Genomic DNA, 25,000 nt, shown 5'->3' with positions numbered 1-25,000 from the left:
AGTCCCACATTTGCTAGGTTCCCCTGAGAACATACCGGCTGCATCATATTTCTTCTTGGCAGGATTTTAATGGAAAGGCCAGCCGCTGATTGGAAGATTGATGTCAGCTGATGTACGTTCCAAGTGACTGCCAACCTCTGTTATCACATGCAATGCTGCGTCTGCAAGCTTAACCTTTTAAAGAGATAATGTCTACATTGAAATCTCCAAGAGGAGCATTTTAGATCCTCAGACACTTAATGAAGACCTTTCTAAAGATTTGAAGGGCGGCATTTGTATTAGGTCTTTAATTACCTCCCAATATCCCAGTATTTTACGAGCTTGTTTTGAAAGTGTGATTGAGGCAGCGTGTGTGCACAGCAAGATCCCAAAAAAGGTGCAAGACCTGAGAAGCTTTTTTTTTAGTGACTGTTGCTTAAGGGATAAATATTAATTAAGACTCCAGGGGAGGCTCCCTGACATTTCTTTAAGTATTGCCAATGGAAACTTTTGTGTTCACCTGAGGGGGCAGATGGTGCCTTAGTGTAACATCTCGCCAAAAGATGGCACCTCTGACAGTGCAGCACTCCAAAAATACAACAGGCCCAGTTTCTGAATTCACAGAGTCATAGAACCCTTCGGTCTAACCAGTCTATGCCGAGCATAATCCCAAACTAAACTGGTTTCACCTTCCTGCTCCTGCCCACATCTCTCCATACCCTCCCTTTCCATGTATCTATCCAAATGTCTTTTAAACATTGTAATTGTACCCACACCCACCACTTCCTCAGGAAGTTCATTCCACACATGAACCACCCTCTGTGTAAAAAATTCGCCTCTAACGTTTAAAAACATGTCCCCAGTCTTGAAATCGCCCATCCTAGGGAAAAAGACAATGACCATTAACTCTATACATTCCCCTCATTATTTTATAAACTTCTATAAAGTCACCTGTCAACCTTCTACCCTCCAGTGAAAAAAGTCCCAGTCTTTCTTTAGAACTCAAACATTCCCTACCCGGTAACATCCTGGTAAATCTCTTCTGAACCCTCCCCAGCTTAATGGTATCCTTCCTATAACTGGGCAACTGGAACTGGGCACAGTATTCCAGAAGAGGCCTCACCAACGTCCTGCACAACCTCAACATGTCTTCCCAACGTCTCTAGTTTGAAATCATAATCTAGGCTCACACGGTACTACTTCATTGAGAGTGCTGCATTTTCAGGGGTGCCATCTTTACAAGTTGTTAAACTTAATCAGTTGGACAACACGGTACATAAAGTGATTCATTTCCCAAGGATAGGTTACATTAAAAATAAATTCAAGGGCTACAGAATTGCGTTTTCCTTCAATTTGCTCCTGTTTTGAAGGTATTGGTTCACTTTCTGTGTTACAGTTTCATGGATTACCACTGACAACCCAAAGATGATTAGAAACAAAAAAACTGCAGATGCTGCAATCCAAGGTAAACAAACAGGAGGCTGGAAAAACACAGCAGGCCAGGCAGCATCTGGAGGAAAGGAGCAATCAACGTTTTAGGTATTACCCTTCTTCAGGACTGAAGAAGGCTAATACTCAAAATGTTGACTGCTCTTTTCCTCCAGATGCTGCCTGGCCTGCTGTGTTCTTCCAGCCTCCTGTTTGTCTAATCTGAAGATGATTTCCAGTCATGGCCCAGAGCAGGATTGAGAGATCCACCCCACTCCATAAAGTGAAGTACCGAGACCCTTCCAAATTCTCCAACTGAGATCCAGTAACCAGACAGGCATGTTCCTGATCTGCATGGCTCGCTGATGGGAATTTTATGACAACACCACCAGATAGTTATATGACACCTTCAACATAATGAACCAACCCAGGGCGCTTCACAGGCACATTACAAAGCAACACAACTCAAGCCCCATAAAGAAGTGTTAGCAAGATGCCCAACACGAAAGTCAAAGGATAACACGGTGTAGAGCTGGATGAACACAGCAGGCCAAGCAGCGTCATAGGAGCAGGAAGGCTGATGTTTCGGGCCTAGACCCTTCTTCAGAAATGGGGGAGGGGAAGGGGGTTCTGAAATAAATAGCCTTCCTGCTCCTATGATGCTGCTTGGCCTGCTGTGTTCATTCAGCTCTACACCGTGTTATCTCAGATTCTCCAGCATCTGCAGTTCCTACTATCTCCTCTACGAAAGTCAAAGGGGCAGGTTCTAAAGAATGGCTTTAAAAAGGCAAGTGAGGCAAAGAGGCAGATGTCAATGTTGAGATTGCCAACAATCTCCTAACCTTTTGGAATTTTCATCACTAAAACAGTGAGCTGGTTTAATCTTCATCCTCTTCTTACCCAACAGTTATAAATAAGGTAACTCCTAGGTCTTGAACATTTGTTGCATTGACCATGTGTTTAACGTAAACCTCCCCAAACAAATCAAGTCAAAGCTACAGGAAAAGCTGGTCCCACTCACTGAATTAAACACAGACCTATAATCCTGCACAACAAACTGAATGCAAAGTAAATGACAAATGCTCCTCCCACCACATTGGTTTTGTATTTCTTTTCTAAAACTGTGACTCTTGATTCGTTTCAAATTCACTTTTCTCTGTTGACATATTAGCATCAGCACTCCTTAAGCTCAGGAGAAATCAAAACATTCACTGCTGACCACTAACAACTGAAAATTTCATGTGTGCACATCTGTTGACGTAACCTGTTGCAAAGTTTGAACAACTTCCTAGTAAAGTTGCCATAGTTCTAGTGGACCTTGGGGCTGCTCTCTCATTGGAAAGAGACGACTGGTGGTGGTTTTAACCTGAGGATCAGCACACTTCAGGCGAGGGGAGAGGTTGAGAAGGAGAATCCTTCATGGTAACCTCAGCTGGCGTGGGAATTGAACTCATGCTGTTGGCATCACTCTGTCAACACCTTCCTAACCTTCACAAGGAAAGGATGGGCACCAATGTCAAATACACAGGAGTATTGACAACCACAAAACTATGTTGCAATTTCAGTGTTTCAAGGATAGGAAGTCAAGCAGAAAGTTTATTTGATGAGTGCATAATTTTAACAACGAGAAACATCTTGAGTTAGATCCCTGACCTCTGTCATGTAAGTGGAGTTGAGCTGGTACAGAGATAGGGTTAGGGACAGAAAAGAAATAGATGACCCAGTGATCCTATTGCAAGGAAGAGTGCTAAATGACTGCTAAATGAGAACAGAAATGAATTTATGCTTATGCTTTAGCAGCAGACCAGCACTCTTATTTATATAGTGCCTTTAATAAAACATCCTAAGCCTCAAGACATCAATAATGTCCAGTGAGGTACAGTACTTGAGAGTGATTAATGCTCTTTGAACCTTCACCAATTAACAGGCACTGCCTTCAGAAGAAAAACAAGTTTGTAAAATTAAAGATGATTCCTATCTAATAATTTTACAGTGAGTTAATGTTTGGAAACAGGCCATTTGGCCCAACTAACCCATGCTGGTATATGCATCACACAAGTTTCCTGTCAGATAAATCGTTTCATTTTCTCCTTTCTCCCTCATGTTTATCCAGCTTCGCCTTAAAATGTATCTTCATTATTTGCTTCAATTACTCTTTTCTTGTAGTAACTTCCACATTCTCATCATCTCTGGCTTTAAAATAAAACCTGTTTCTCTTGAATACTCTGGTTGATTTATTAATGACTGTCATATTCACAGCCCCTAAGCTCTGGACTCCCACAGAAGAGAAAATGATTTGTAACCAATATCACTGGGGGAAACAGCGGTTTTGTGGTAATGTCACTGGCCTAGTAATCCAAAACATCAGGATAAAGCTCTGGGGATGTGGGTTTGAATCTCACCATGGCAGAAATTGAACTTTCAATTCAACAAAAGAAGCTGGGATAAATGCTAATTGAATAGCAAACATATAACCACTGTTGATTGTTTTAAAAAGCCTTTTGATTCACTGTTGTCTATAGAGAAGGAAATCAATCCGTCATCCTTACCTGATCTGGCCTACGTGCGACTCCAGCCCACAGCAAGATGGTTTACTCTTAACTGCTTTCTGGGCAATTAGGAATAGCCATTTCACAAGATTGAAAAGAAGAAATTCAAAGGGGGGGCAGTGGTGTAGTAGTAATAGACTATAAACCAGAACCTCAGGTTACTGTTTCGGGACGTTGGATTCAAATTTCATCACCTGCCACAGAACCAACCAAAATCTGGATCTAAAATGCTAGACTAATGGTGACCACTGTCAATTGTCATAAAAACCCATCTAGTTCACTAATGCCCTTTGGGAAAGAGAGTGCCTGGTGTTCATGTGCCTGACTTTTACCAGCCCTCTGGGCAATTAGGAACGGACACTAAATGCTGACCTAACCAGTGAGTCCCACGTCCCATGAAATGATCAAATGAAGACAAAAGAAAAAGGAAATGAACTGTGAATTAAAGTGCCGAAATATGGCTTGTTCTTATTGCAAACCATTTGGTACAAGTTACATTCCAATTTGTTTTAAACAGCACTGTATAAGCTCAAAAAGGACAGCTTCCTGTTTGTACAGCATGGACATACCTCATTGCTGGAGTTCAAAACCTTTTACTTTGTTGTCACAGGAAAGGGGCGTACTTCTCAGACTGTTGTGTGTGTGGAAATGCTAATGGATTTCCTGCAGGTGGGGGACCTTACAGGGTTTTTCTGATTAAAACTTCCAATGTTGACAAGATCCAATCCTTTGTTCTCATAATGCTAAATAAAACAGACTAAACAAATTAGCATGGCAGGGGCCTGCTGTGTTCTGACAAAAAGACGCACCTGGTTCCTACACAAATAGACAATGGAAGGGCAAATACACCTAATATTAGTAGTGACATGGTTATACCACAAAAGTAATCTTGCTGGACATCAATCATCACATTTAGATCCTTTGCAGCAGCTCCGGTGTGGTTTTTCCAATCAAGGGAATAGTTTTAGACAAGAATGCAGAAAAAGAAAACAGAAGATAGGGAGAAGCTATTCCCACTTCTGAAAGGATCAAGAGTGAGAGGGCACAGGTTTTGAGTAATAAGAGAAAACAGACTGCTTTGTGCAGTTAAAATCTAGCATGCACTGCCTGACAGTGTAGTGGAGCCAGCTTCAGTTGAAGCATTCAAAAGGGAATTAGGCAGCTTTGAAAAGGAATAGTGTGCAGGGATAACAAGGTGTGGAGCTGGATGAACACAGCAGGCCAAGCAGCATCAGAGGAGCAGGAAAGCTGACGTTTTGGGCCTAGACCCTTCTTCAGAAAAGTGTGCAGGGATATGGGGATGGTCATTTGGATAGCAACACAAGTATATAATGGGCCAAATGGTCTCCTTCAGCAGTGTAACAATTCTGTGATTCTGAAACTGACTGAGCATAACATTTTGCTTCTTTATAGAGGAACCATGAAAAGCAACTATTGATATTTGCATTTCTTATTTGTTGCATTGAATTTTTTAAATATGCAAATTATTAGGAGCCTCTTGGGCTCCTGAAGACAAAGTTTCTCCACCCCCGCTTTAATGTTTCATTATAATGCGGGTGGTGATACGATACTTATACTGGGAAATATGAATTTGTTGGTCTTAGACTGGGGAAATCAAATTGACATGCATGGGATTGGGGCTTGCAAATTTATCAATTCACTGAAGGGAAGGATGAGATATGGGATCCTGCTACTGATCACTGTTTAGTGATTCCAGTCATGAAAGTTCACAGGCTTGCGATTGCCCAGCCGAGCTGTGAAGTGCTGCATATTTATTGTCTGTTGATCCCTATCCAAGAGTCAGATACAAAGACAAAAAAGCCAAAATAAAATTAAGCCAGTAGATAACATAATGGATGATGTGATCCGAGGCATCAATGTCATAAACAGCCTTGAGGTCAAAACCCCTAGATAGATTGGAACTACAGAGGCATCATGGCTCTGATTGGCTTCTGCAGAGCTGGCATCAGCTAGTGAAGACCTGGCAAGGAGAGAAGCAGGCCTGGATTGTGATGGCCACATGTTCAGACAAACTGGTGGTCATTTGAGGCAGCAGGAGGAGTAGAGAGACAGAGTGCAAGAAAGAGACAGGGGGAGGATGAGGAAAGAATAAACTTTAATCAGCATCTTTGTGATCTTTACACAGCCATAGTCAATTACTTTTTGAAACACAGTCATTTTATGCTTTTGGAGAACGTGACAGCAATGTTGCATGCGACAGGTCCCTATAAAAAGCATCAAGACTAATAAGTCAATAATCTGTTTTAATCATGTAGGTTGAAGGATGAGTGTTGGGCCATGACAATGGGAGGACTCTCCCTTCCTCTTTCAGTGGACCTACGTGAGACTTTTTGTATCCACTTAAGATGGCTAAACAAGGGTTTAATGTCTCACCTGAGAGAGAGCACTGCTGACAGCACTACAGTTCCTCAGTGCAGGTACCAAGTTGCTAGCTTGTTGCAGGGGGTCAGTTAAGCTCAGTTGGCTGGATGGCTGGTTTGCAAAGCAGTCTGCTGCCGACAGCACGGGTTCAATTCACACACTGGCTGGGGTTACCACGAAAGACTGTCCTTCTCAACCTCTCCCCTCGCCTGGGGTATGGTAGTCCTCAGGTTAAATCATTATCAGTCATCCCCCTCTAATGAGACAGCAGCCCTATGGTCTGGTAAGACTTTGGGGACTTGACTTGGCTGGCTCATTGTTAGAGGGTGGGTTGTGAGCTCATGAGCGAGCATTGAGCCCACATCTTCCATCACAGATGTAGGGATGTTATGACTGAGGAAAGTGCAGGGAATGGCAGTCTTCTTATAAAATGATGAACAACATCACCAAGACTTCTTTTTTCATTAAAAAAAAAGCCACAGTTTCATGGAATATGATCTATCCATAACAGTAATAAACGCCTGAGACACCCTTGACAAGTAAAGAACAGCCTAAGTCAGTAAACCCTTCTCTGTTTGATTTTGCTTAAGTATTCAAATTTACATCAATTTAGTTCAACGTGAACTGTAAGAAAATGAAAGAAAATCTCGTTTTTGGAAAACAACTTTTTATGGCTTTAAAATGATCTCAATTCAATTCGCATCCAATGAAATCATAATTTAATGATATACATGGAAATGCCAGTTTCATTACAGAATGCTATAATATTATATGCAGTTGGAAGAAATTCAATTTAATTATATTTCCAGTTAAACATTAAGGTTTTTCAAATTTATCCTACCCTTTCTTGTACTTTGTCACAGATTGTTGGTGACATTCAAAAGAAACAAACTCAACAGTCAAGTGATTTATATAATGGCTAGCCCATAGCAACCAACAGCAAGCTCTCCCAGTCATCACTATGTTGTCAACAGCTGTTGTGAAACAAGCAACATTCAGACCATAAACTCAGAAATGGATGTCAGAACGCATCTCAACTGATTACAATGACTTGCCACAGTAACAGTGTATGATAAAATTGCCCTTGATACTTTCTTAATGCCCTCCCACTCCAAAACCATTTAGTCAAGGGGCCGAATCCTTCCTGACACCTTATTCCTGTGGCGATTCTTCATGCACAACTCCAGACACTAGAGTGTTGATGATATCCAACTGTGGGGAACCACAACAGGCAAGCTTGACCTTTCTGCAGAGCTCAAGTCTCACTTAGGGGCTGGAACACCTAATCTAGCCCGACGCTCTAGAGAAACAGAGCTGTATTATCAGATGGAGACAAACCTTTAAACTTTGTGGTAGGATCAGTCTGATGATTTTTCTCCTTACAATTTGTCTCAGTTAAATAGCACTCTTATACAGGTGGCCAGCACACGGTTTCTCTTCTTATACCCAGACTTACAAGCCAACAAAAGATGAAAAGCTCTCTTCTTAACCAACTGTCAGGGTTTAAATTAAAGTGAAAAAAAAACTGGGTATTACCAATGCTGTGTCAAGGAAACAATACAAAAATAAAACGGACTTGCATTCAAAAGTCAGAAGAGGAGGAATTCTGGTTACTCTGGGGAAAATAACTCTAGACATGTTACAACACACTGCTGGAACAGGTAGGACTTGAACCCAGGCCTCCTAGTCCAGAGGTAGGAACACTACTACAGTGCCACAAGAACCCCTTACACAGTGGGGCAGATAGATATTTTTTAAACAACCCGCTCAGATGTATTATGGCACAACTCTGGATCAGGTGGGATTTGAACCCAGGCCTTTGAGCTCAAAGGTAGAGACCCTACCACTGCACCTATACAATTGCCCTTTACAGTGAGGCAGATATTGTAGCACAGAAACCAATACACTCCTGAAGGATTATTCAGAATACCCACCCCCACTAAAGTGAATGCAGCGGTTTTCCAACCTCCTCAAGTTTTGTGTTGATCAGAGTCAATGAGTAGGAAGACCACAGAGTGAACCCCATGACAATATCCCAATTGGTACCCCTGACATACAAACACCCCTGTTCTGATGAAGGGTCACCAGACTCGAAAAGTTAACTCTGCTTTCTTCCCATAGATGCTGGCAGACCTGATGAGTTTCTCCAGGAATTTCTGTTTTTGTTTGCCTCTGACATACAAAGTTTGTCAGGGTCCACAGAGTATACTACATCACAAAATCTGCATGGATCCAGCAAATGTGTAGGGAATTCTGCGAATTTCCTCCTTAAACTTCTTCACCGCGCCTTCTTGTAATGATGCTCCATACAACCTTCTGTCCCATGGTTCTGTTAAGCTGTACAGGTATACAATTATGCCACACCTTGACAGGGAGCAGCTAAGACTTATTCTAGAACAAACAAGTGCATGGCTGAGCAAAACAAAAATATAAGGGGACCGCACAGTAAAATGAACTACTCTATACACAGTAACTAAATATTAAATGGAACACTGCTGATATCACCCTTAGGTTTTCAAATGTTGTTGGATATTGCTTCTGTGACACACCTTGGATGCTTAACTGTGTTGAAGGTGCTATACAAGTGCAAGTTGTTGTTGCTGCTGCTACAAATGCATTTGTGAAAATTTCCTCTGGTTGATCTCATACAGCCCTAAACACACAAACCTTCATGAGCATTCTTACAACATCACCAAGCTTAGTGACCAGAGCAATCCTCCTCTCCATTCCACCGTAACCAATATGTTAGTGCACTAGCAAGGCTGAGACAGTATTGAACAAACAGGGAAAATGGAAGAAAATGACCAAAGCCCAATCTTGAACAAAGATACAATCACACAGAACAGGATTAAAGCAAACAAGCAGATGGATGGTCAGTGCAGGTGTATCTTTATTTTTATAGTATCTGAGGCAAGTGCATCTTGCTTGATAGATGGGTATGAGAATATTATACACATTGATACTGAATGTTTTGAATGAAAGCAATTATATTACAGCTAGATAGTAAAAATACATTATATACAAAAATCCACTGATATTTTTCACACACCTGGTCCATTCAAACACTTCAAAAATCTTCACAGAAAAGATTTTTTTAAAACTTTTTTCCCCTCAATATTTTAAACAAAAGCTGTTGCACAGTGAAGTAATTCACTATAAACATTAATAATAAAAAGTAATGTCTCTCTAATGGGGGGAAATTGTTCTGCTTTCTTTCATTTGAGATATAGACCCAGTCATTCTTTTTTGGTTAGCCTGGTATTTGATGTGCATGAAACCCCGGTCACCCATGCTCAATAGGCTATGATCAAGTTACAGAGGAACCCACCACAGGTAGAAGCTGCTTCTATACAACGTGAGACTTGCCCTAGCTACAGGAGCTTTTTAATCATAGCCGGCTGCAGCGAGATTTCAAAGTTAAAGTTCTCCTGGCTGACATCCTTCGTAAATTCCAGCAAGTTCAACTTTCGGGTTTCAGCCAGGGACAGTGCGAGGGCAACACATCAGGAGCTGGTGTCACCAATACGGTTCTTAGTGCAAAACAGAAGCAGCTAGTGTTTCTTGGTTGCCACATATTAAGTGCATTCTTTTCTGCTATAAGGGATGTAAACCACTTAGCCAAATATGGAGAGCTTAGGCACGGGGCACGTGGTCAGGGAAAGCACCAAGAGGTCATACTTTGATAAAATGACAAATAAATGGAAACAAAGCTCATTTTACACTTAATTATACACTTTGTACCTGCAGCACTGTTCTCAAAACCTTTCAGGGAATAGCTGCTTTTAAACAATTTCCTCAAAACACTTTTTTTTTAAATGGATTAACAAGATTAATCTTTCCTTTTAAATTAGACCTCTCTACAACAGAATAAAATTGCAATGAAATAAAAAAACTAATGAAATCAGAACATTACAAATCTCAGATTCAAAATATTCCATTTGTCCCTCGAACAAAAGGTTGAAAGGTTCCCATGAGTTCTAACAACTTTTTTTTTGAAGTAATAAAGCATTCAGAGATCATAATTGCATTTGTGAAGCAAGTATTTGCCATTTAAATTAAAATGTCAAACTGTGGAAGTCTTCACTGGCTGATTACAACTTTGTTGCACCACCAGCCTGTGGAATTCTTAATGCTTCCACTCAGTGCATTTGGTAGAATTAAATTCATCCCCTCCTCTTCAGTTATGATCTCCTTTCTCAAAAGGTGATGCATGTGTTCAACAGCCCTGCAATACCTTAGTCAAGCAACCTTCCTTCATGTGAAAATCTAGCCAGCAAGTCTCAGCAAGCTGATTGACCATGGAGACATCAACGTTGTACAGGATCCTATGCTCAAACACAAGCACTGACTGTACAGAGTAAGTAGCTGGATGGAGATTACAAGTAGGAACTAGTGTTTATTTTCCAACTGCCCAATGCTGCAATGGCTGAGATCTGTTTATTCTGCTCAGCTAATCTTGAAAAGTAAACAGGAAGGTGGTTGTTATTATTAATATCCCTGAAAATAGTAATGGACTTCAACTCCTGAAGGGTTAATCTTCAATGCCCGGTAGATTTATATAGAGCTCACCACACAAATGCCTTCCAAAAACAACAACATGGACATACAATATAGTTTATACAACATCCACAACTTACCCAAATACCAAGAGCTTAGGCACAAGACACGTGAATGTAGAAAACACCAAGAGATCCCATTTTGATAAAAAAGATAAATAAATGGAAACGGAGCTCACTTTACACTCACATACAGGCTTCGCATCTATAAATCCTTGCAATAAACAGTCAGTCAAAAAAGATATTCCTTTACTGTATATATTTTACCAGACTGCTTCCTTCATACTCAACCATAGATAGAATCTTGAGGGTGAAAGATCAAATAAGAAAATAGTTTCTTCAGTTCAGAACATCTCCATATTTTGTTACAGAAATGTTTAGGAAATGGTGGCCCAATTGCAAATGATCAAACACTGATAAAAGCAAGTGGGCCCTGCAGTACAACGCTAAGCACCAAATTCATGCGTACGATTCAGAGTCAAATACTCAGTGACATTCACTCATTACGATATCAAAAGTGTAATTTTTTTAGTTGCATCATTGAAAAGAAAGACTTACAGATACAGAGAAATTTGTGTCTGTGCCTAAACTGGAGTACTTAAATGTTGACTTGTTAAAAAAAAGTAATAACTAGCTCCACAACAGGTTTAGTGGGTTAAGTGCAATCCCTGATGTAATAAAGAGCTGTCACACTGCGGAACATCCCCAGGCATAAACCCGGATTAGGGAGACTGAAAGGGGACAAATAAAGGTTGTAGTCCAGAAACTGTGAAAAAATGTGTATTCATTAAGCTGAAGGAAGAATTAGACGGGGTGCGATTCCTTCACAGTCAAATTGTCAATCACAGGTACGGTGTATTGATGGTTGTGGGGAGAACCAAAAGGGAGAAATACGCACAGAAAAATAGAAAGGAGATAATGAGAACTGACTGTTGATGTTGGGCAGAACAATCAGGGGCACGTCACATCATCTAAAGCTCTTTACACATAACCAAGCAGAAGCAAGTACTTTGACAGGGTGATATGGGAAAATAATGCATCTATTATAAATTGCAATGCACTGCCACAGAGTGAGGTTCAGAGAAAACAAATAAACTACTGTTTTTCTCCCTGGCACATAACTTCATTTGAACCCGTTACTGCATCACTATGTTGCGATATACCAGTAAGCTATGAATCTGGGTATAAGGTATTAAAAAAAGTTCTGAAACCCTATTTTCACCAGTGGTATTAATGTGAATAGAGGTACCCTGGAATTTAAAAAAAAGTATACACAATATTTAATTTTAAAAATCACCACTTCAAACAAGCAAACAGCGGAATTGTGAAGCAACATGATGTAATAACAACATTCACCATAAATTAAAAGCTCCACTCTGACTTAACATTTCGAGCTGGTCAGTGTCTCGCTGTAGCAAACTCTGTAATTAAAAATAAAATGGAAGCATTTGGTGCAAGACACAAGACTTACAGAAAATAAACAAAACAGCAGTAACTGGGCAGAGTTGGCATTCGAGAAACTAATCAGAGTGTCCATGAAGTCATGGTTCTAAACCTTCCACTTGAACATTCCTTAGCAATATTATGATCCCATTACAAGAGTTCACAGCTGAAATAAGCAACAGGACAGATGATGAGCTCACAATTCAGATTGCTCAGAGAATGTTTAAGGAAACAAGTTCTGATTTTACACTTCTTTGCATTTTTAGAGCAGGTTAGTGTGAAGCACAACATTTTCAAGGAGTTACATGATTTATTAAAAAAAAAACTGAGAAGCTCATGATTGGAACCTCACTGAAAATACCTGAGACATCTCTACATTTTATAGAAAAGAACTGGGAGGAGGGGTTCTACTTTGTTGTTTGAGTAAACTTGATAATAAACCTCTCCAGGAGCCTGGAAGAATGTATGTATTGTTAAAGAAACAAAGTATACACCCCAAGATACTTAAACATAGGGACTTCTTCAAGGTAGAATCATCCAAAGAAGCCAACTGGTGAGGGAGCACCTCAGCATGACCAATTTGGTTTATAAATCAGATCCATTTATATGGTTTACCAATCAGACCCATTCTGAGCCTAAATCAAAGAAAGCAGAAAATTTTATTGCGAAAAAATCTTTTTTTTTTTAAAAAAGTTCCCCATATGATAGACACTGCCTTTATAGCACACACAGTAATGATGTCAGTCTTAGAAAATTCATACACTTAAACTCACTTTAAACTTAGAAAGCCACTCAGTCAATGGACACAGCTACAAACAAGACTGCAGCACGTCATTAACTTCTCTCCTCCCCTCCCCTTCTACCACCGAACAACTATTCACCATAGCCAGGACTTCTTACAGACTGTTAGAACGTATGTGGGTCTTTTTGCTGTTTTTGTTGCTGCAGTCAATTAATGGCCTTTCCAAAGGGTGCATTTAAATTAAACACCGCAACAATTAGTTATGTTTTCGCCCTACTGGTCTTGACAAAGCAACTTTAAAAACAAATATTCAAAAAGCTGGGGACAGATACATTGGTTCTGTCTTGGGCCTCCTGCAATACTTCCAGGCCTGGTCCAGCAGACCACTGCATTTCAACTCACATACACACAGGCAAATTCAAAGGCTTGACTAATGTATTATCTTTGTTAACTTAACTCAGTATATCAACACCACCAATGAAGCTCAACTTCACCAAGGCATTTGTTTGTGAGATTTCATATCTTTGCTTTTTAGAGCCCTCTGTCCAATCATGGTGACATGTGTCCAGCAATTATTTCCTGGAACGGTACAAATCATGAAGGGGCAGGGGAGGGGAGGAAACAAAACAAAATAAAAGCCTTGCTAACACCTTTTTAAATTCACCAATTACAAAACATACACGCACACGCACAAAAGGTCACTAAGGGCAGTTCTCATTCCACGTTGCTCTGATTAGTTTATTTTCTGCAGTGTCCATTCCTTTCCCACTGCCATCTTGGGAACATGATGTATAGTCTTTTTTTTCCAAAATCTTTGTCTTCCGAAGCTACCTTTCTTTCCCTCGCCTGTAAGTTGTTGCCGGGAATGTATTGGAGAACCGAGGGAAAGAGTCTTTTAAATTGCTCGGGCCTCTGCGGTGGCCAAAGTTTATGCCAGCTTCAAAGTGCTCACAGGAAACGATGGCATGGTCACCATCGTGACAGGGTTCAGGACTGTTTGGCCCACTATCTGCTGGTGCACGACTTGAGGGCCCACAGCTTGCTTTGTCACAACGGCCTGCTGGCCAACAGGCGCGGTGCCATTTACTTGCTGGTGGGTGATGGTGTGAGTGAGGTGACTCACAACTGGCTGGTTCACTGTCATTGGCTGTGGATAGATAGTGGGCAGCTGTTGACCAAGGTGAGCCATATGGCTTAAGGTGGCTGGGTGCACAGTGATGTGGCCAATAGGTTGAGCAGCAGTGGTCAGCTGGACAGAGCTGGAGGTCGCAGGTGCAATGTGAGCAATGTGTTTTGCTTGAGAAGCTTGAATAACATGATTGACAGCTGTGTGTATCACAGACGCATGGGAAGCAGGTGCAGCATGGGCAATAACAGTTGGCTGTAGCGTCGATGCCGTCACAATGTGAGTCTGAGCTGGCACTACTGTCTGTGATGGAGCTAAAGCCTGGGGCTGGATTTGCACTTGTGCCTGGGTTTGAGGCAGCTTCTGCTGGACAGCCAAATGCTGAGGCAAGAACGATGACTGGTGAGCAATAGGAGAGGACACAGCCTTAAGCAAGTCCTGATGCGAGCGGTGAGGTGTTTGTGACAGAGAGTTTATGGGTCTCATATCATCAATATCTTCGTCGATATTGTCTTCACCCTCTGAAATGAATAGACAAAGAAAAAAAAAAGAGGTAAATGGTTGTTTTCATCAAGAGTAAAGTTCCTTTATTCTAATAACTACTCAAATTTACAAGCATCCAGTCCTGAAGGTTTTGATCATTATTGGAGTGCACTTGGCTTTGGCTGGGTCTTCATGTGAGAGTTCAGAAGCACAAGATGCGTGTCACAAGATGGTGCCATACTGTAGGGCACCTCAGCCCTGGCCAATCCTATTGTGTCCCCTGGATGCACCTATTAAGCAATGGGTCTCTAGATCGCATTCAGGAACATCTCTCCAACCAAGGCTTTGCAAACATAGGACATCAACTGGGAAGACTAACTCATCACAGATCTGACTGCTTATTGCCTGGGATAGGTGGATAGGGGTGTAAAAGGTAGCAGTGGTCCACCTCTGGGAAATATCCTAATCCAGTTTTCAGCTCTGCTCCAGGACCAGAAGTGGCTATGATGTGAGACTTCAATTATGCAGAGGGACCCAAGAAGCTGGCACTGTTTTCCTTAGACCAGAGAGAAGTTTTTTTATTCATTCACGATATATGGGCATTTGCTGACTGGGTCAGCATTTACTGCTCATCTCTAGTTACCCTTGAGAAGGTGGTGGTGAGCTGCCTTCTTGAACCACTATGGTCCATTTGGCGTAGGTAGACACACAATGTCATTAAGGACGGGGTTCCAGGATATTGATCCAGTGATGCTGAAGAAAATGCATTGTAATTCCAAGTCAGTATCATGAGTGACTTGAGGGGAATTTGCAGGTGGTGGTATTCCTATGCGTCTGTTGCCTTTGTCCTTTAGGCAGTAGTGGTTGTGGGTTTGGAAGGTGCTGTCTAAGGGACCTTGGTAAATTTCTGCACTGTATCTGTTGTATTGTACACATTGCTGCTACCAAGTGACAGTGCTGGAGGGAGTGAATGTTTGGGAAGAGATGCCAATCAAATGGGCTGCTTTATCTTGGATGTTGTTAAGCTTCTTGAGTATTATTGGAGCTGTACTCGTTCAGGCAAGTAAGGAGTATTCCATCACACTCCTGACTTGTGCCTCGTAGATGGTGGACAGGGACTGGGAGTCAGGACGTGAGTTACTCACTGCAGTATTTCTAGCCTCTGACCTGCTCTTGTAGCCATTGTATTTATCTGGTCAGTCCTGTTCAGTTTATGGTTGATGATAATGCTCAGGATGTTGATAGTGGGGATTTCAGCAATGGTAATGCCATTGAATGTCGAAAGGAAGAACAGTTAGATTCTCTCTTATTCGGTATGGCCAATGTCCAAGTGCAGCAAGACATGGACAATATCCACATTTGGGCTGAGAAGTGGCAAGTAACATTCACACCTCACAAGTACCAGGCAATGCCATCCCCAATAAGAGAGAATCTAGGAACAGTTAGATTCTCTCTTATTGGGGATGGCATTGCCTGGCACTTGTGTGGTGTGAATGTTATTTGCCACTTGTCAGTCCAAATGTAGATACTGTCCAGGTCTTGCTGCATTTGAACACGGGCTGCTTCAGTATCTGAGAAAGTGCGAATGATGCTGAACATTGTTCGCAGATGTCTGCACATAGCCACTTCTGACCTTATGATGGAGAGAAGGTCATTAATGAGGCAGGTGAAAGGTTTATTTTTTTATTCATTCACGGGATGAGGGCGTCGCTGGCTAGGCAGCATTTATTGCCCATCCCCAATTGCCCAGAGGGCAGTTAACAGTCAATCACACTGTTGTGGGTCTGGAATCACTTGTAGGCCAGACCAGGTAAGGATGGCAGCTTCCTTCTCTAAAAGGACATTAGTGAGCTGAATGGGTGTTTCCGACAATTGACAATGGATTAGCGGTCATGATTAGACTCTTAATTCCAGATTTTTATTTATTTAACTCTAATTCCACCGCGTACCATGACAGGATTCAAACCCGGGTCTTCAGAACATTATCTTGGGTGTCTGCATTAACAACCCAGCGATAGTACCAGTAGGCCATCACCTCCATGGTGGGCCTCGGACACTACCCTGAGGAGCACCTGCGGAGATGTCCTAAAGCTGATATGACTGACTTCAAACAACCACAATCATCTTCCTTTGTACCAAGTATGACTCCAACCACCAGTGAGCTTCCAATCCCTCCCTCCGATTCCCATTGACTCCAGATTCACTAGGGCTCCTTGCTGCGACACTTATAATTCTGGCCCTGATTTCAAGGATAGTCACTCTCACCTCGGAAGGTTAAAGGGATATTTATTCAAATCAGTTAATACAGTGAATAAAATAATTATGGTTGCCGGTTATAAATTAGCCCGGAAGCAGGGAACATGGGTTCAGAATGATTGACATTTTGACACTGAAGTGTTATGATCTAGAACAAGGTTTGGATAAACAGTTTAAGGGGAAGTCCTATAGAACTAAGCAGGAGGGTGGATTAACTGTATTACTCCACTAGAGAGCCAGGACATGCATTATGAGCCAATAATATAACATAGGAGGAGGCCATTCTATGATTCTACACGATATAATCTTAGGTTACTAACTGGGTCCTACAGTAGTCCAAGTTAGAAGCTTCAAGCTGGGGAGAAATGGATTTTTAAAAAATCCACCATACAATTACTTTCTCATTAAGTATGAAATCAAGCTCGAGGAATAATAATTAACTCTCAAGATTTTCTACTGAATAATAGTGAAACACTCCAGTGAAAACAGACAGATACAGCACAATTAGTTTATGTAACATAATAGGCAATGCATAAGTAAAATCTGAGCCATGCTTTTCACTTTAATGGAGTGAAAATGTCTTTCAACCTGTAAGGAAAGAGTTGCACAATTGCACCACAACATATTAATAACCTTTCAGAAACTCATTTACAAATCTTCTACTGTTTCCAATTCATCCAAGCTGGTTGTCATGACGATCTCCACAAAAGGCACAACATGCCATTAAAAAGGGAGCAATCCAGCTGTGCTATATTTACTGAATCGCAGCAGTTTGTCACTCCCTGCCACCTCTTCCTTTCTACTATTCTGTTCTCCTCTCTCCCCCACCACTCCCACCGCCACTGTGTCAATGTCTGCCCCAGAGTTTTAGTTCAAATCAAATGATCTTTGGATCCTCAACATGACGACACAACTGCAAGATACAATACAGCGGTCATGAGCAGGAGCTGCTGGTGACTCCTCTCCATTTCAGCTGTGTCTATCAACAAACTTGTTCCTCCATTTTCCACTAGGTCTCTTTGTGACCTGTTAAACTGCTGGACATCAGTCAAAATAGGATTCAGGGTTATTCCTTAAGGAAAGGGAAAGCCACGTCAAGATTAGGAAATATGATGAGAGGGCTCAATAAAGTAGGGTGGGAGCAGATTGGCGTGAAGTATTCAATCCTCCACAGATCAAATGAGCCATGGAAGTGGGACATTGGGTATATTCGAGAGAGATTGATAACTTTTTAGATTTTAATGGCATCAAGTGGTATGGAAAGAAAGTGGGAATATAGCATTGAGATTGGGGTGAGCCATGATTATATTAAGTGGCAGAGCATGCTCATAGGGCTGAATGGCCTATTCCTACTCTCAGTTCCTATGTTTCTACAAATGACTTTCTCTATCCTGTAGGTTCTACATAAAGATTATTTGGCTTGCCACGTAGCACATGATGAAGTTTTCTACTTCCTGTGAGGAAGTTCCTAACTACTACAAAATTGACTCCCATTGGCAGCATGGCTACTGTTGTAAGGTAAACACTTGGTTCCTACCAACCGGAAGTACATTTGGAAAACTGGATTCCAATGCTGCAGTTCCATCTAAACCAACATTCCGTTTAAGAGTTACGTCCAGCCCTGGGAGCAAGGGATGATGCCATTTACCATCCTGTTCCCCAGCTGGTAGAGGATAGTAGATGCAAACTATATCCTGTCACACCAGAGTGAAACAGGCTGCAGCATTGATGGCAGCATCAATTCAATGAATTAATAATGCAAGAGAAATTTAGTAGCACTGCTGTCTAGTCCACCACGTGGAAAATGTCCTCCCTAAATTCCAAACATGTGAAATTGCAGTGTATGTTTTTAGCTTCCTCAATAGTTGATTTGGTAACTAAGTGATTATAATCACACGACTCATTCAAGCTAAATGGACAGGAAGTAAAGTTTCTTTTAACAACTTTGCAAATTCAGCACAGACTTGATGAACCAAAGAGCTGCCTCCTGTTCTGTACAGTTAGATATAGTTGTAAAGGCTAAAGGGATCAAAGGGTATGAGGCGGAAGTGGGATCAGGGTAATGAGTAGGATGATTGGCCATGACCATATGGAATGGCAGAGCAGGCTCGAAAAGCGAAATGGCCTCCGAATATTATTTTCAACATTCCTTCTCTTACCGGATGCGGTTGAGGTAGAAGCTTGGTCATCCTCTGGTTGCACGGTTTGGCGAAGAATGCGATCCACTTCAAGAATGTCCATCCATTGGCTCAGTTCATTCTTCAAATCTGCTAAACGTTGCTGGGTGGCAATTTTCTCTCTCGCAAGGCGCTCCATCTCATGCTCGTATTCTTTCTCTTTCCTTTTTAAAGTCTGTGAGCAAATTAAAGAGAAAGATCAGAAGATATGGTTATCAAAGGAATATGTAACAAATACATGAGTGCTTCAGCTGAACAAGGGCCTTCAACCAAATTGGTCTCTTTCTTCCAAAATAGCAGCTCTATGGTGTTTAATGTTTCCATGAACAGGTAAACAGACCTCTCTTTAAGCTGTCAACTGTGCTGGTCTGTCAGCCTGCTTTGCATCTGAACCAGAGAGGTTACATATAAAAGCTGTAAAGTCAAATGCCCAATGAAGGTGGTGATGGCCTAGTGGTATTATCGTTCAGACTATTAATCCAGAGACCCTGGTGATGTTCTGGGGACCTGGGTTCAAATCCTGCCGTGGCAGATTGTGGAATTTGAATTCAATCAATATTTGAAATTAGGAGTCTAATGGCAACCAAGAAACCGTTGTCGATTGTCGGAATAACCCATCTGGTTCACTAATGTCCTTCGAGGAAGGAAACTGTATTCCTTACCTGGTCTGGCCGACTTATGACTCCAGACCCACAGCAATGTGGTTGACACTTAACTGCCTTGAGATGAGTAATAAATGTTGCCCTGGCCAGTTATGCCTACACCCTTACAATGAATTAAAATTGTAAAAAAAAATCCAGAACTTCTCAGGCTCTGAAAGCACTCTTCAATATGGTCAGCAACAGCAGATTCCCATTAATCTACTAATAGGTCAGTAAGTTTCTTCATTGTATAGTCAGGGAAAAAAAAACAGCCCTGCCCTTCCCCTCATCATCTCTCTTAATTTCATCCCCCACCACTACTGCTGCCCTATGAAAAATATAGCTTTTAACAAAATCAAGCTATCTTTACCAGAAGGAAATAACAGTTCTACAGGACTTATTCTAAGCATGGGCCAGTCTACTGGTACAAATAAAACTAGCTGCTACACCTGTGAATTGATGTCAATCAGTCCAAACTGTCTGAGAGAGAAATCAGAGATAGTAGGAACTGCAGATGCTGGAGAATCCGAGACAACAAGGTGCAGGGCTGGATGAACACAGCAGGTCTGCTCCTATGATGCTGCTTGGCCTGCTGTGTTCATCCAGCCCTGCACCTTGTTGTCTGAGAGAGAATGTGTGTGTGAGAGAGACAGAGAAAGTGAGAAAAAGAAATTGCAGAAGGAATTTGTCCCATTGTTAATTTTAGCAGAAAAGACTGTGAAAGTACAAATCAAGGCTTTGATCCTCTAGGGTGTTGTAATCCTCCTCGCACTAAGCACAGGAAGCCTGCAGTCCATTGTTCTTATTCAATTTCACTACATTGATTCAAGTTTGAATTCATGCATTTCTTGAAAAAAGACACTCTCCCCTTTTTGAATTGCAATGGTTTTCAAACCTTTCCTTGGAGGCGACGGGTTGCGGGGGTGGAGGGGGAGGGGATGCCTCTGAAAATAATGGCTCTCTGCTAATGCAGTCTTTAAGGGCACTGCCAGATGCCCAAAGAATGATGGCACAAGATATATTATTACTGTGGGTCAATCAATCAGTGTACAATGCCAGTAAGCTGATAAATAAGAGAAATAAGACATGTGGAATTTTTTAGATACTGCACAAGGATAGAATGCAGACTGGTAGGAAAAGCCACACCTCATTCCCCCCAGCCCATTGCAACTACGAGACCAAATGCATTACCTTTGACTGTCTTACAGTACCATCTTCAAATCAAGCCAGAATTTTACCAATTGCAACACTGGTCATTTTAGCGCCAATCAAAGACCAACAGCTCAGTTATAGGAAGATGTTGGAGACTTGAGTATTTCAACCAAACTGCAGACCTCAAAAATAACCAAACACACGGGTTCGAAAAGTAGAAACTTTAATTACATTCAATGCTCAAATTATATTTTCATGCTTTCATTGATCGCCAACTTCTGCATTATCTGCATGATGTTAGGTGACATGATTATAAAAGAGCTGTGATCTCTTCATCTTCTTGAAATCACACACTGCTTCTCAACATATATGCACCAGATCATTGCCTGTTCTTCAAGCTCTGATATTTCTTTCATTTACACTGTTCTCTCCCTGACAGATCCTCTCTAAAAAAAATCAAACACAGTCCTTCCCCAGCACCCTGCATCACTCTTCCAACCCTGCTAACTGGACGACCAGAGACAGCTTATGTCTCCTGTGGGATTTTGATTATCATTGCTCGGATTTTGTGTAATGGGCACTAGAGGGAGAGAATGGTTCAGTCGGCAATCAGAAGGAAATTAAATTGAAAGGGAGCACAAATGGAAGAGAAGAAGAAAAGAACAAAACAGTTGCATTTATCTCGTGCACCTCGCTATCTCAGGATTCCCCAAAGTGCATTAAGTACTTTTAAAATGGAGTCACTATTGTCAGTAGGAAACAAGGCAGCCAATTTGTGCACAGTAAGCTCCCACAAACAAAGTGATAACCTGTTTTAGCCGTATTGTTAAGGGATATATATTGGTCAGGACAGCAGAGCAAGCCCCTGCTGCTCTTTGAAAAATGACACAGGATCTTATACATCCACCAGAGGGGACAGACAGGTGTAGAATTTCACAACACATCTAAAGACAGCATCTTCCAACAGTGTAGCAATCCCTCAGTACAGCCCTGGAGACTCAGCCTGTATTTTTTGTGGTCAGGCCTCTGGAGTAAACCCAAATCTTTCTCAAAAGGGAGAGCTCTACCAAGTGAACCACAGTAACGTTTTAATATCTTCAGGAGAGACAGGGCAGGGATGGAAGCAGGCAAGAAAATAACCATTCTAATTGCAATTTGTGGCACTGCAATTAACCTCTGCAAACGAAGACATAAGTAACTGAGAAACTAAAAATTAATGCAGCGATTATAGATTTCTTTAAAAAGTAAAAATTTATGATTTTGCAGTGGGAATGTTACTGGGCTAGAAATCCAGAGCCCCAGATTGTCCGATTGGAAAGAAGTTCAGATTACAAGAAATATACAGATGCAACATTTCCAACAGATTCAGAAAGTAGACTAGAACCCCAAGTATCAGTAAAGTGAGACAGTAACTTGCTTTGGATGAGTAAGGCTTCAACTAATAAGTCACAAGTGAACAGGTTCACACCACACAAATGCCAGGCAGTGACCACCTCCAACGATAAAGAATCTGTCTCCCCTTCACATTTATCACTGACTAGAAACTGAACTGTGTAAATGCAAATGCTTCGTAAATACATTAGTTACAAGAGCAGGGCCGGAAATTCGGTGCTGCGTAACTCACCTTCTGACCACCCAAACCCTGTTCCGCATCTACAAAGCGGAAGTTGGGAATGTGATGGAACATACTGTTCATTTGCCTAGGTGAGTACATCTCCAATGACACTAATGAAACTCAACACCATCCAGGACAAAGCAGCCATCTTAATCAGTATCCCATACGCTGCCATATACATCTATTTCCTCCACCACTGGTGCAGAGTAGTTGTTGTAGTTTGTAGCATCCACAAGGTGCACTGCAGCAGTTTGCTATGGCTCCCTAACTGTACTTCCAAATCCACAAGCTCTACTACCTATAAAGGGCACAACAGCAGACGCTTGCAGACACCAGCACTTCAGGTTCCCCTCCAAGTCGCACACCATTCTGACGTTGAGCTATATCACCGTTCTTTTACTATCACTCTGTCAAATTCTGGAACTTTCCACCTAAAAGCACCATGGGTGTACCTACAGCAGCATGTGAAGAAGGATGCTCATTACCATCTTTGAGAGCAATTTGGGGCAGGTAGCAAATATTGTTTTGTCAATGATGTTTACATTCCCATGAATGAAAATAGCAGGACATCTGCATGCTGGCACAACTTGTTCCATTTCTCCCATATTCTTTCATTTTCTCTCATGAACACATACACAACGTTCAAACTTCAGTCTGGTACCAAAGTGAACACATAAGCCAGTGGAAATTTACCATTTCTCTTCATTGAATTATGTGCCTTCTTTAATTGATGTTGTATGTAATAACTCACATCATAGTGTTTTGCAATTAGGCTCCAGTACCTCAGCAGCTGTGATTCAACATTAAGCCCGGGCACTAAATATAAGTAGATTGTCGATAGATTAGAATGAACACAACTGAGCTTTATTTCATCTCCAGAAAATCATGCAAACAAACTTGCAGCAGGGGCCATTGGATACAGGACAGGACTGGCTCATTTCTTCCTCCGTATTCCAGGACAGGAGACTTACTACAACATTCCTGCCGCTGGATGAACTTACACATGTAAAGAAAAGAAACTTGCGTTCAGATAGCAACATCACAAAGCAATTTGCAATGAGTGAATTCCTTTTTGAAGTGCAATTAGGGAAACACAACAGCAAAATCCCACCAACAATCGATTAATAGCCAGATAATTTGCTCTTGATGGCTTTCGTTGAGTGAGGAATGTTGGCTAGAACTCCAAGAAGATTCTATTCGCCTTTGAGTTATTCCATGAGATCTTTAAATTTGATCTCAGCAGAGAGAAAGTGCATTGGTTTATGGTCTCATTAAAAAATTGCATAGAAAAATCAGTTGTGTTCTTTGCACAATGCTCGTGGTTCTTCGTTATATGGAAACGTAGACACAGAGGGTCAGCAGGATATTCAACTGGTCAGGGGACATCATCAAAGATAAGTACTACTGTTTAGTCACCCAACATCCAAACACCAGGAACAACTAGATCATAATTGTAACACAAATCTTGGTCAATTTTCCTCTCCATAAGCCAAGATCAGGAGATTATCAGCATTTCTGATGCCCAAAAATAGAACCAAGGGCCTTCAGCTTTGCTTGGCCATATTTAGTGAGGTACTGGATGAAGTCATGTTATAATTTAACTTTCTACAGTTTGTGATGCACAAGGCAATTGAAATGTTCATCAAAACTAAACAGACTCAAAACTTCATGTTCAATCATAGATACAATAAAGAGGACAATGAATGACTGAAACAAAATTACTGCAGCTTACTGAGATCTGCACCAGTCAGTAAGCAGTGATTCATGACAATGCACAATACTGTTAAGAATTGAGATAAAGATTGAATTAATCCTGATATTTAGGAAATTCAAGGAGTCACATTTAACAACATGTAAGAATGTACATCTACCTTTCTAAATATTGGAAGTGCTTCCAAATATCCATTATATTCAGTTAAAAGTTTTATAAAACAACTTGGCTCCAGGTTATTAAGCGTTACAAGTGCTACCAAACTAATTTGTAAAATTACAAACACTACACATTGGCCTGTTAGTTTAAAAAAAAGACAGAGACGAATAGTAAAATTAGAATTGAAGGAACCTCCATCTGTCATTCTAACAGATGGGCCGTTTGATGACTTCATTTTGCATGTTTACTCCTGCTGTCTCAGTATAATCACAATCTTCAAAAAGCTAATTATCATTCTCAGTCACATCTCAAACCACAGCACTACACTTCCAGACATGTAGCAGCAAGGACATCCGTCTTTGCACCTTCAACTGGCAAAATCGGTTTTTCTCCTATCTCTCTGACCAGGCTTTTGGTCGTCTGCCTTAATATTTCCTAATTTGGCTGAGTGTCACAGCTGTGAAGCGCTGTGGGGTGTTTTGCTATTCTAAAGATGCCACAGAATTACATGTTGCTGCATTGTTCTATGATTCTCAGCTTTATTAGATATGAATATCAGTGTAAAGTTACTCTAGAGCTCCTCAATTTCAAATTTTCTTCA

General features: G+C 41.2%; 1 protein-coding gene across 1 annotated transcript in view; it reads right to left on the bottom strand.

The window, feature by feature from the left end:
* Positions 1 to 9,210: 9,210 nt before the first annotated feature.
* Positions 9,211 to 25,000, bottom strand: part of LOC109922242 (max-binding protein MNT-like) — a 20,776-nt gene continuing 4,986 nt past the window's right edge. The window contains exons 2-3 of the mRNA XM_048612748.1: positions 19,104 to 19,296; positions 9,211 to 14,726 (exon numbers count right to left, since the gene is read on the bottom strand). Coding sequence (XP_048468705.1) covers positions 14,008 to 14,726; positions 19,104 to 19,260 — 876 coding nt within the window. The 5' untranslated portion in view covers positions 19,261 to 19,296 and the 3' untranslated portion in view covers positions 9,211 to 14,007. The remainder of the gene's footprint in view (positions 14,727 to 19,103; positions 19,297 to 25,000) is intronic.

Source organism: Rhincodon typus, chromosome 26 (assembly GCF_021869965.1).
Source record: "Rhincodon typus isolate 14 chromosome 26, sRhiTyp1.1, whole genome shotgun sequence".
Taxonomy (NCBI): Eukaryota; Metazoa; Chordata; class Chondrichthyes; order Orectolobiformes; family Rhincodontidae; genus Rhincodon; species Rhincodon typus.
This window is presented reverse-complemented; position numbering and strand designations above follow the sequence as displayed.